At 34.0% G+C, this 13,357-nt stretch overlaps 1 protein-coding gene across 1 annotated transcript in view; it reads left to right on the forward strand.

The window, feature by feature from the left end:
* The window catches only part of LOC107728306 (AT-rich interactive domain-containing protein 4B-like), a 74,883-nt gene that overhangs the window by 32,149 nt on the left and 29,377 nt on the right, over nucleotides 1–13,357 (forward strand). Inside the window, exons 10-16 of the mRNA XM_016538432.1 lie at nucleotides 1,365–1,444; nucleotides 4,581–4,657; nucleotides 5,958–6,100; nucleotides 8,786–8,858; nucleotides 9,312–9,406; nucleotides 9,497–9,594; nucleotides 11,395–11,614. Of these exons, the coding sequence (XP_016393918.1) occupies nucleotides 1,365–1,444; nucleotides 4,581–4,657; nucleotides 5,958–6,100; nucleotides 8,786–8,858; nucleotides 9,312–9,406; nucleotides 9,497–9,594; nucleotides 11,395–11,614 (786 nt within the window). The remainder of the gene's footprint in view (nucleotides 1–1,364; nucleotides 1,445–4,580; nucleotides 4,658–5,957; nucleotides 6,101–8,785; nucleotides 8,859–9,311; nucleotides 9,407–9,496; nucleotides 9,595–11,394; nucleotides 11,615–13,357) is intronic.

A 13,357-nucleotide genomic window follows, 5' to 3' on the forward strand; every position in this document is an offset into this window, starting at 1 on the left:
TAATATTGAATTTGACTTTATAATAAAATTATATAATAAAATATATTATTAGTAGTCATAGTAGTAGTATTTTCCATGCCTGTTTAAGCTAAATTATATTTTTAACTAGGCCATCCATATAGTCCCATCCAGAGCTCACGTCATTAACTGAGGCAGAAGCAGATCAGAGTGTTAAAAGCGTCATGGTATTTCCCTTTTCAGGACATCAAACTACCAGCGACTGACTTACAGTGACTCATTAACCTGACGCCCCAAACACTATTATAACATACAGAAAATGACATGCTTCAGCTTTAAACCTCATGATCAGGAGAGATTCTTCCTGCGGTATTAAACTACATGTTCCTTCCTGAATTAGCATGTGTTGCGCGGCGTCTGTCCTCACTGCTAACAGACGCTCTGTCCGTCCCTCGTTTGCATGCAGTAGTTGATGATTCAGAGTCACGGCGAACCAGACGCTGTCCCTTTAAATATCCCTGCTAGCTCTGTGTGAGTTGTTGTTGTTGGCGTAGTGTTTTGCGTCGCTCTCTGGCTCCTCCTCACGGCTCTGGGCAGAAGCACAGCATTCAGAGAGAAAACAAAGCAAATGAACGGCCGTGACATGTGTTCCAGGGGTTTGGTGACGCCCATCCTGCTGCTCAACTGAGGTCAAAGGTGACTTCTGCTGAAAGACGGGGGTGTATCAGTCATTTCAAAATTTTGGATTAATTATGATGCTTTTAATGTTTTTACCAGAAGTCTCTTCTGCTCACCAAGGCTGTATTTATTTGATCAAAAATTGTGAAATATTATTATAATGTAAAATAACTCTTTTCTATGTGAATATATTTTCAAATGTAATTTATTCCTGTGATGCAAAGCTGAATTTTCAGCAGCCTTTGCTTACTTCTCAAGGATCATGTGACACTGAAGACTGGAGTTAAAGATGCTGAAAATTCAGCTTTGATCACAGAAATAAAATACATTTTAAAATATATTCACATAGAAAATTGTTTTTTTTTATTGTAATAATATTTCACAATTTTACTGTTTTTACTGTATTTTTAGTCAAATAAATGTAGCCTTGGTGAGCAGAAGAGACTTCTGTCATTAAATATGAACTATTCCTTATAACTTAATTGGTACAAACAACTGGAAAAGGTAATACATTTGCATATAATAATAATAAATGAAATATTTTGAAGTTTGTCTAGCATTAATTTCTTCAGGTGTGAAACTTTTCTTTGCAAATGGAGACAAATGACTTGGTGACTAAAACGACATCAAATGATGTTTTACATTTACATTTAGTCATTTAGCAGTTTTCTGTGCTGAACCCTCATTGACGTGCTCATCCATCCTCTGTTTCTCTTCCTTGTCTAAAGGTCATCTCTCCAGACTGTCACGAAGATGTGACATTGAAGAAAGACAACGTTTTTGTTCGCTCCTTCAAAGATGGAAAATTGTGAGTAACTTTCAAATGAAGTTATTTCTGTCTGTGCTTCTGCTTTTAGCTCTTGAGGTGCAGAAAAGTCAAGCTATGAAAACGTCACGTGTGCTTTATATAGCTGTGTTTTTACACAACATCCTTTAAACAGAAAGCAGAATGCTAAAGTAGGGAGAGACGGAGAATATTGTAGTTAAACACCCATCTCAGATTAACCTCCTGAAAGATGAAACCTGTGAGAACCGCCGTTATACAGGTTGCTTAGTTCCTCCTTCAATGCATTTCTGTGGGATTTTTGTTTGCGTTGCATGCAAACGTTTAATATGGCGTATTAGAGTTTCTCTTTTTAATGAGCAGCTGTAAAAGTCGTGCATTATTTTTGTGAAATATTATTATAATGTAAAATAACTCTTTTCTATGTGAATATATTTTCAAATGTAATTTATTCCTGTGATGCAAAGCTGAATTTTCAGCAGCCTTTGCTTACTTCTCAAGGATCATGTGACACTGAAGACTGGAGTTAAAGATGCTGAAAATTCAGCTTTGATCACAGAAATAAAATACATTTTAAAATATATTCACATAGAAAATTGTTTTTTTTTATTGTAATAATATTTCACAATTTTACTGTTTTTACTGTATTTTTAGTCAAATAAATGTAGCCTTGGTGAGCAGAAGAGACTTCTGTCATTAAATATGAACTATTCCTTATAACTTAATTGGTACAAACAACTGGAAAAGGTAATACATTTGCATATAATAATAATAAATGAAATATTTTGAAGTTTGTCTAGCATTAATTTCTTCAGGTGTGAAACTTTTCTTTGCAAATGGAGACAAATGACTTGGTGACTAAAACGACATCAAATGATGTTTTACATTTACATTTAGTCATTTAGCAGTTTTCTGTGCTGAACCCTCATTGACGTGCTCATCCATCCTCTGTTTCTCTTCCTTGTCTAAAGGTCATCTCTCCAGACTGTCACGAAGATGTGACATTGAAGAAAGACAACGTTTTTGTTCGCTCCTTCAAAGATGGAAAATTGTGAGTAACTTTCAAATGAAGTTATTTCTGTCTGTGCTTCTGCTTTTAGCTCTTGAGGTGCAGAAAAGTCAAGCTATGAAAACGTCACGTGTGCTTTATATAGCTGTGTTTTTACACAACATCCTTTAAACAGAAAGCAGAATGCTAAAGTAGGGAGAGACGGAGAATATTGTAGTTAAACACCCATCTCAGATTAACCTCCTGAAAGATGAAACCTGTGAGAACCGCCGTTATACAGGTTGCTTAGTTCCTCCTTCAATGCATTTCTGTGGGATTTTTGTTTGCGTTGCATGCAAACGTTTAATATGGCGTATTAGAGTTTCTCTTTTTAATGAGCAGCTGTAAAAGTCGTGCATTATTTAACAAACACAGATAATAAAATCTCAAGCTTCATGTATGAAAATCTCACAAAACCTTATATGTGACCCTGGACCACAAAACCAGTCATAAGGGTCAATTTCTCGAAATTGAGATTTATACATCATCTGAAAGCTGAATAAATAAGCTTTCTATTGACAATATTTGGCCGAGATACAACAATTTGAAAATCTGGAATCTGAGGGTGCAAAAAAATCCAAATATTGAGAAAATCATCTTTAAAGTTGTCCAAATGAAGTTCTTAGCAATGCATATTACTAACCAAAAATTAAGTTTTGATATATTTATGGTAGGTAATGTACAAAATATCTTCATGGAACATGATCTTTACTTAATATCCTAATGATTTTTGGCATAAAAGAAAAATCAATAATTTTGACCCATACAATGTATTGTTGGCTATTGCTACAAATATACCCCAGCGAATTAAGACTGCTTTTGTTCTCCAGGCTCACAAATATAGTCTACTGTTACACTACTGTTCAAAAGTTTGGGGTTTGGGGATTTCTTTTTGTTTTTGAAGTCTGTTTTGCTCACCAAGGATTCATTTATTTGATTAAAAATTCAGTAAAATTGTGAAATATTATTGCAATTTAAAATAACTGTTTTCTAAGTGAATTTATATTAAAATGTTATTTATTTCTGTGATCAAAGCTGAATTTTCAGTGTCACATGATCTTCAGAAATCATTCTAATATGCTGATTTGCTGCTCAAGAAACATTTCTGATTATTATCAATGTTGAAAACGGTTGTGCTGCCCGATATTTTTGTGAAAACCGTGATGCATTTTATTTTTCATGATTTACAGATGAATAGAAAGCTCAAAAGAACAGCATTTATTTGAAATAGAAATCTTTTGTAACATTATAAATGTCTTCACTGTCACTTTTGATCGATGTAATGCGTCCTTGCTGAATAAAAGTATTAATCTCTTGTACTGTAGCGCATAGACATCATTTAACAATGAAAGGCTTGTGAATGGGTTTCTGTACTCGTGCAAGCGCTCATCTTCACTGCTCCCTCTAGTGTCTGGCACAGTCATGACATCTCTGCCCCATGTAGATTTATAAATATATTAATGAACAGAGGCATGTCTGCTAGCTAATAATGACCTCAATAAAGGTGTTTGGACACTTCAGGACATCTGTGACTTCATATATCCACTAAAAACCAGCAAAACAGCAGCTGATTTAAAGCACTGAGAAAACATCTGCAGAGTTTCAGCACAGATACAGTAATAAATGACGTGTAGATATTTCAACTGTGATTTTTAGGTGTCCAAATACTTTTAAAGGGATGATAGACTTACTGATTGGTTGTTTGCCTGAACAAAAAGAGCCGATCTTCATATCTGGTGCTGAGAAATGGCCTGTTGCTTGATTACATAACCGCTGTTTTCCCAGAATAAAGGTTTTGTTGGTAAATTCGGTGCATTTTTAAAGAAGTCCCTCTGGAAGCAGTGTGATGATGCTGATTTGATGTGGATGTCTGGAATAAATTCTTAAACTGTCACATTCATGTCTTTGCAAGCATATTATACAGTTAAATGCAATAAGAAAATTCCGTAGATACTCAATGGTACTCGTAATGGATTGTAAAGTCAGAATGCTGTTTCATACGGCAGTGTGTTGAAATATGAGCAGTAATTAACTCGGAGATGACGGTGATTTATTATGTGTTCTCTCGTATGTAATGAATCACTGCTGACAGTGTTGTATTTTGTCTTATAGTTACACAGTTTTGCGGAAAGACATTCGAGAGCTGAATGAAGAGAAAGCTCCTAAAGCGGACGCAGGACTCAAACCAGGTGAGAACAAGTGTGACGCATGGGTCAGTGTGTATTCAGGGCAGGGGTATAATTATAAACTATAAACCATAAAGAAAACAAAACATTTCCATTACTTGAATATATATATATATACATAAGTTGCCAAGGCAACATTAGTATTAAAGTATTAAAATAGCTAAAACTAAATCAAATAAAACTACAAATTAAAAATATATAAATATTTTAAAAACTATTAATATTTATAAATAAAAAACATATTTAAAAATTAAAACTAATAAAAATGAAAAACAAAACAAAACTCAAAAATGACCAAAACTTTAAGTAAATTTAAAATGAAAACAGAAAATACAACAATAAAATTCAAAATATTAACAAAACCGGTAATAATATTTTATTTTATCATCTGAAATGTGCTGTTGCTTATATTGCAAAGCGACTTATATAATGAAGTTAGCATAAAGCACACAAAACACATGCTGAACACACACATTTAGAAGTTTATTCGTGTAACGCATTTCCCACACGCCGCTGCTTTCAGTTTGGCTTTAAATTAATTTGTTTAGGCTTGCCATTTATAGTAAATGTTGTTTATAATGAATGCCACTTTAATTTATGTTTGTTTTATACTTACATTTTTCATTCATGTTGTGTTCTGGAATTTGAAAAATTGAAGGGAAACTGAAATACATGTTTATAATGTTTTGGTTTTATTTACATTGCACTTTGTTATTTCTGAATGTAGTAATATAATGTCACTCATACACTGATGCAACTTATGTTTTTTTGTTTGTTTTGTTTTTCTTTTCTCACTCTCAACAATGCAGTTTTGACCCGGTGTACAGAATATACATATTTTGCAATAAATGTAAAATATATTTTTTCTATATACATAATTAACATCTTTAAATCAATTATTTTTACATTTATCCAATTAAATTTTGTAATTTGCAAAGCTTCATGGGATTGTATTTCTTTACATCATTAAAGCGTTATGTACTAGGGTTGCAAAAAGGTGGAAAATTTCCAGTAAATTTCGGAAACTTTCCAAAAATCCCTGGAATATTCCAAAAAAAAAATCCTGGAAAGTTTCCAAAATTTCTGGAATTTCCAGGATTTTTTAGAATATTCCATGGATTTTTGGAAAGTTTCTGGAAATGTTCCACCCCTTTGCAACCCTATTATGTACACAGTCTTGTATCTAATGTCTTGTATGTTTTTGCTTCAAATTAAAGTTTGAAGGGCCGATGAAAAAGAGAAAAAATTTCCAGTCACATGGAGCACACTGTGATCTCATTGTCGCTGTTTGTGTGTTTCACAGCGTTAGATGCAGCGTGGGATTTCCAGCGTAACCGCACTGTGCCCAACACGTGGAGGACGGAGGGGAAGGATGAAAGCTCCAGCAGTGAGGATGATGAGGAGGAGGAGGAACACGAGGAAGAGGCCAGCAGCGAGGAGGAAGAGGTGAGATAGAAACTCGCCGTTCTGAGAAGGAAAGTCAGAAATGTGAGTAAAAACTAAAAAAAGTAGATTCCGTGGCAGAAACAAAAACAGAATTGCAAGATGTAAACTCAGAATTCTGAGAAAAAAGAAAATCGGAATTTTGAGATAAAAATTAGCAAAAAAAAAATCTGTGTATCATTCGTTCTGTTGATTTAATATTGAAAAAAGAAAAATGAGAAAACAGCACTTTTTATGTTTTTCACTTCTTCAAAAAAAAAACATTTAAAAAAAACAACGATTCGACTTGATTTTTCGTTTTTGCGTTCAGAGGTAGAAAATCAATAAACGGCTTAAATATTCGATCTCCACACATGAGCGGGAATGAAACGCCCCTTTCTGCTGATTGGTCAACCAAAGATCAGTTCTTACAGAGAATAAAAGTCCTCCGCTGTATGGATTCTTAAAGCGTTTATTACAAATACATTTCTTCTCTTTCTCATCAAACGACCAGACTGACAAATTAATTTTCTACCTCTGAAAGCAAAAACGAAAAATCAAGCCGAATCGTTGTTTTTCGATTATTTTGAACAAATGAAAAACGAAAAGGCACCATTTTCTCGTTTTTCTATTTGCAATATTAAATCAAAAATCAAATGAACGAATGATACACTGATTCAAAAACCTTTTTTATGTTTTATTGTGTGTCGGAAACCAAAAAAATAAAAATCAGAATGAATTCAGAGGAAAAAGATATAAACTAGCAGTTGTGAGTAAAACTAGTGAAATAAAAACTGGAAATTACCATTTTATATTTATTTCATGCCAGAAACAACAAAAAAAGAGAGAATTGTGATATGTAAACTCAGAAATGCAAGAAAAAAGTCGGAATTCTAAAATAAAAACTTGTAATTCTGAGGAAAAAATCTGAATGTTGAGTTCAAAAATAGCAAATCCCTTTTTATTCTGTGGCAGAAACAAAGAAACAATGAATTCTGAGAAAAGAAAGTCAGAATTGCAAGATATAAACTCGCAATTCCAAATAAGAATTGTAAAATAAAAACTTTTTGTGAGATCTAAACCTGCAGTTGTGAGGGGGAAAGTCACTTTGAGATAAAAAGTCACAATCACCTTTTTATTTTTTATTCTGTGGCGGAAACAATAAAAAACAATGAATTCTGAGGAACCAAAGAAGTCAGAATTGTGATTGAAATCACCTTTTTTATTTTATATTTAGTGGCATAAACGAAAAAACAATTGTGAGATATAAACTCAGAATTTGTTGTTGTTGTTTTTTTACTCTGTGGCAGAAACAAAAAACAAACAAACAAAAAACCAATGAATTCTGAGGAATGAAAGTCAGAATGGTGAGACATAAACTCAAAATTACCTTTTTTATTTCATATTTCATGGTCAGAATTGAAGAGATGTAAACTTGCGATTCTGAGGTGAAAAAGTCTGCATTTTAAGATAAAAAGTCACAATTGCTTTTTTTCTTTTTTAATTCCCTGGCAGTAACAAGCTTCCATAAAACTCTGAATCTGATTGCATTAGAGGATCTGCGCTGATGCTTATGTAGACGTGTGCTGATATAGAGGTGCTTTCACTCAGCCGTTTGCTTACCTTGATTTGTTGACCACAAAATATCACCTTTAGACTTTGAGCAGCTCGAAAACACATCACAGCCAGACAGTTTTCATAATGGTACTGTAACGAGCTGTTTTTTCCAACAAGTAGCAACCAAACATTGCATGGCTAATGTTCATCTCATGCTGTGCGCAGCTTTACGAACGATCCCACATGAAAAAATACTATAGTAATTTATAGTAAATACTATAATATATACAGTATAATACACTTTACTATAGTATGGTTCAAAAACACTACAGTATTTACTATAAATTACTATAGTATTTTTTCATGTGGGATCAGCTGCTCTTTGTTCTCTCTCTTGCAAATGAAGCACTGAAAGGTCCGATTCATTTAAGTGGATCACTTCATTTAATTGAAAGAGAAACTGAATCTTTTGAGCCCTCGCTCACCATTTTATGTTTGTGTTGTGCATCAAAATAATTAATCAGACCCTGTTAATTATCCTTTTTTTTCAGCCCAGTTATTTTGATTTGATTTGTTTTGTTTGTGTTATTAGTTCTATTGTATACAATACTGTTAAAAAGTTTGGGTCAGTAAGTTTTTTTTAAATTTTTTTTTTTTTAAGAATTAAATACTTTTATTTGGTAAGGATGCATTAAATTTATCAAAAGTCACAGTAAAGGCATTTTATATTGTTACAAAATATTGTATCACAGTTTCCACAAAAATATTTGTCAGCACAACTGTTTTCAACATTGATAATAATCAGAAATGTTTCTTGAGCAGCAAATCAGCATATTAGAATGATTTCTGAAGGATCATGTGACACTGAACACTGGAGTAATGATGCTGAAAATACAGCTTTGATCACAGAAATAAATTACAGTTTATCAGATACTCACATAGAAAACAGCTATTTTAAATTGTAATAATATTTCAGAATTATTATATTTTTGATCAAATAAATGCAGCCTTGGTGAGCAGAAGAGACTGTCTCCTTAAATAGCTTCAGTGTAGGTAACTACTTTTGGTTAGTAGCTTGCAGTGTGGCTAACTAGTTTTTTAAAAGCCTCTGAATGACACCCAACTCTCTGTGTTTGTATTTCCTGTACGCAGGAGGAAGTAGAGCCGTTCCCAGAAGAGAAAGACAACTTCCTACAGCAGCTTTACAAATTTATGGAGGACAGAGGTGAGCAGTGTTATTTTAGTATTTTTTAATGCTATTGTAGTATTTATTAACATTTTGCTTTTATTTTTAGATTTTCAGTTTTTGTTTTAATTTTTGTTTATTTTAGTCATTTTATGTGCTTTTGTCATTTAAAAAAAAAAATCTCTCGTTTTAGTAATTTTAGTGCTTCAATTTTTTTTCAGTTATTTAATTTTATTTAATTTAATTTTATTTAATTTTATTTAATTTTATTTAATTTTATTTAATTTTATTTAATTTTATTTAATTTTATTTAATTTTATTTTCCGAAAATTATTTGTTAATAGTTTTGCTTAACAAATACTGGAGGTGAGAGGAATGCATGATGATATGCATATCTTGAATGCAATGTAAGTCGCTTTTGATAAAGCATCTGCCAGATGCATTAATGTTTTTTACTTTTAAGCTAACTAGCTTCTTTACTGTTCTGCTCAGGAACTCCTATCAATAAGCGACCGGTGCTGGGCTACAGGAACCTGAATCTTTTTAAACTCTACCGGCTGGTGCATAAGCTCGGAGGATTTGACAATGTGAGTTTTATTTGTGATCCTCCCCGTAGAGCTGAACGCTGGCACAGTCTGCAGTAGCTTTGACTCGACGTGTTCCTCCCTGTGTTTCAGATCGAGAGCGGATCTGTCTGGAAGCAGGTGTATCAGGATCTGGGCATCCCCGTGCTCAACTCCGCAGCCGGTTACAACGTCAAATGCGCCTACAAAAAGTACGTACATCCTTCATCAGCCCCTTTCACAGAGAGACAATGACAGCGACAGCAAACCGCGAGCTGCTCTTAGTTATTGTAAAAAAGCTTGCAAAGAACAAACACTGAATGCATCTGTTCTGTCTGTTAGCGCAGAGCTGTTGCAAAAAGTGCCACACGTCTTCTATCCAGAGTGATCGTTGTTGTGTACTACTATTAAAACAGTTTTATTAATTCAATTAAAGCTGTAAATATTAGATGAAAACCTTCAGTTCAGTTATTTGCCAAGGCAACATTTATAATTTTTGTTTAGTTTAAGAAGCACTTAAAAAACTGATAATAATAAAAATAAAATAATAAAACATATTATAAAAATATAAATACAAATATGTTCAAATTGAAGCACTAATTACTAAATAGACGTAAAATAAAAACTACAACTGATAATAGTAAAAATTGTAAAAATATATATACTGTTTAAAAAGTATAAAATAAAAAACAAACAAAAAAACCCTAAATCTAAATATTTGATGAAAAACTTAAGTTTAGTTATTTGCCAAGGCAACATATATAATTTTCATTTCGATTAAGTTGAAGCACTAATTACTAACAATACATAAAATAAAAACTAAAACTGATAATAATAAAAATTATAAAAAATAAAATAATACGAAAAATATTAAAATTACAAATATAAAAAAGGAAAAAATAAAATAATTAAAAAAAATAAAAAAATGAATTAAACCTAAATACTAACATTACTAATAGTAAAAATGACAAAAGTGCAAAAGTAAATTACTAAATGTAACAAATTCAAATGAAAACTGAAAGTATAAAAGTAAAAGCCATTTCAAAATATTAATAAAAACTGCAATGGTATATAAATAATACTAAAACAACGCTGCCCCTCTCAAAGCCTATAGCACCAGCAGCAGTTCAAAGTTTCATGCTCATTTTAGCTTATAATTTTTAACCAAATTGCTCAATTTGCATTCTGGTTGAGTTATTATTGACACAGCTGTTAGCAGTTAGGTGTTTAATGGTGCAGTGATGATAAGTTGACCACAGTGTTAATTTCGTTGACTAATTTAAATTTCGAATGACATTTTTTTTCACAGACGATAACGAACTAAAACTCTTTTTGAATGACAAAAACTATGATGTAAATCTATTGACATTTTCGTCAACGATTAAAAACAAGACGAAAATGTTAGGGAGGGACGATTTGGGAAGAGATTCATTCAGAACGAATCTGCTGCGTGGCTCGGAGGTTAGATGCGTACATATGAACCGGCGGGACATAAGCTAACATACACTTGCTGCACGTAATTTGCTATAAAGAATGCATAATTAGCCTATATAACCATTGGTATTAAGACCATGTTCTTGTTCTTTATGAGAAGTGGTTTTATTTAATTTTAACATAAAGGCATGTTGTGTGTCACCGCAGTTAAATCAGTGTCTATCATGATAATAAAACCTTAAAATCAAACCTATATAATGAGTTTGGAAATTTTAGAGAAATGCTTAATAAATGCACTGTAACTAAAACCATTAGATTTTAGCCGACTATATTTACTGTAGATTTAGTCGACTAAAATATTTTGATATTTAGTCGACTAAAACTAAAAACAATTCAGATGACTAAAATATGACTGAAACTAAATGGCATTTTAGTCAAAAGACTATGACTAAAACTAAATCAAAATTTGCTGACAAAATTAACGCTAGTTGACCATATTATTACCATCTGATACCATAAGACGACACCATGAATCTGGTTATTGGATGTGGTAATCTGTGATGCTGAACCTCCTGCAGGTACGTGTATGGCTTTGAGGACTACTGCGCCTCCACGAGAGTCACGTTCCGCATGGATCTGCCGTATAAGACGGGCGAGAAGACGAGCTCAAAGAGCGAGGTGAACCCGGAGGAAGCGGTCAGCGGCGGAAACGCTGTCTCTTTAAGCACATCCAGCGCAGGAGAAGAACAGAAAGCCATCAAAGAACCAGAGACCTCCAGCAGCCCACACGTGGTCAAGGTACTGGAGCATCATCATCTCAGGGTGTGTCTGATATATGGCAGACTACTCATATTACCCATACTGCATCTGTGCTGCATGCATCCAATACACTCATTATCTACTACATTTGGCAAAATATGCAGTATATTGTCAATGATACTTCACATCTTTTTTTAATCAATTTCAAATATTGCATATATGTGTGTGTGTGTATATATATATACAGTGGGTACGGAAAGTATTCAGACCCCCTTAAATTTTTCACTCTTTGTTATATTGCAGCCATTTGCTAAAATCATTTAAGTAAATTTTTTTTCCTCATTAATGTACACACAGCACCCCCCCCTGACAGAAAAACACAGAATTGTTGACATCTTTGCAGATTTATTAAAAAAGAAAAACTGAAAAATGCTCAGTATTTAGTAGAAGCACCCATTTGATCTAATACAGCCATGAGTCTTTTTAGGAAAGATGCAACAAGTTTTTCACACATGGATTTGGGGATCCTCTGCCATTCCTCCTTGCAAATCCTCTCCAGTTCTGTCAGGTTGGACGGTAAACGTTGGTGGACAGCCATTTTTAGGTCTCTCCAGAGATGCTCAATTGGGTTTAAGTCAGGGCTCTGGCCGGGCCATTCAAGAACAGTCACAGAGTTGTTGTGAAGCCACTCCTTCGTTATTTTAGCTGTGTGCTTAGGGTCATTGTCTTGTTGGAAGGTAAACCTTAGTTCCAGTCTGAGGTCCTGAGCACTCTGGAGAAGGTTTTCGCCCAGGATATCCCTGTACTTGGCCGCATTCATCTTTCCCTCGATTGCAACCAGTCGTCCTGTCCCTGCAGCTGAAAAACACCCCCACAGCATGATGCTGCCACCACCATGCTTCACTGTTGGGACTGTATTGGACAGGTGCCTGGTTTTCTCCACACATACCGCTTAGAATTAAGGCCAAAAAGTTCTATCTTGGTCTCATCAGACCAGAGAATCTTATTTCTCACCATCTTGGAGTCCTTCAGGTGTTTTTTTAGCAAACTCCATGCGGGCTTTCATGTGTCTTCCACTGAGGAGAGGCTTCCGTCGGGCCACTCTGCCATAAAGCCCCGACTGGTGGAGGGCTGCAGTGATGGTTGACTTTCTACAACTTTCTCCCATCTCCCGACTGCATCTCTGGAGCTCAGCCACAGTGATCTTTGGGTTCTTCTTTACCTCTCTCACCAAGGCTCTTCTCCCCCGATAGCTCAGTTTGGCCGGACGGCCAGCTCTAGGAAGGGTTCTGGCCGTCCCAAACGTCTTCCATTTAAGGATTATGGAGGCCACCGTGCTCTTAGGAACCTTAAGTGCAGCAGAAATTTTTCTGTAACCTTGGCCAGATCTGTGCCTTGCCACAATTCTGTCTCTGAGCTCTTCAGGCAATTCCTTTGACCTCATGATTCTCATTTGCTCTGACATGCACTGTGAGCTGTAAGGTCTTATATAGACAGGTGTGTGGCTTTCGTATATTTTTATATATACATTTTATACGTATTTTATATTTTATATTAAAAAAAATTTATATATATATATATATATGTACACTTCCAGTCAAAACGTTTTGAACAGTAAGATTTTTTATGTTTTTTTAAATGTCTTCTGCTCACCAAGCCTGCATTTATTTGATCCAAAATACAGCAAAAGCAGTAATACTGTGAAATATTATTACAATTTAAAATAGCTGTTTTCTATGTGAATATACTGTAAAATGTAATTTATTTCTGTGATCAAAGCTG

The sequence above is a fragment of the Sinocyclocheilus rhinocerous genome, unplaced genomic scaffold (genome assembly GCF_001515625.1).
Source record: "Sinocyclocheilus rhinocerous isolate Xijiao unplaced genomic scaffold, SAMN03320098_v1.1 scaffold247, whole genome shotgun sequence".
In the NCBI taxonomy this organism is placed as follows: Eukaryota; Metazoa; Chordata; class Actinopteri; order Cypriniformes; family Cyprinidae; genus Sinocyclocheilus; species Sinocyclocheilus rhinocerous.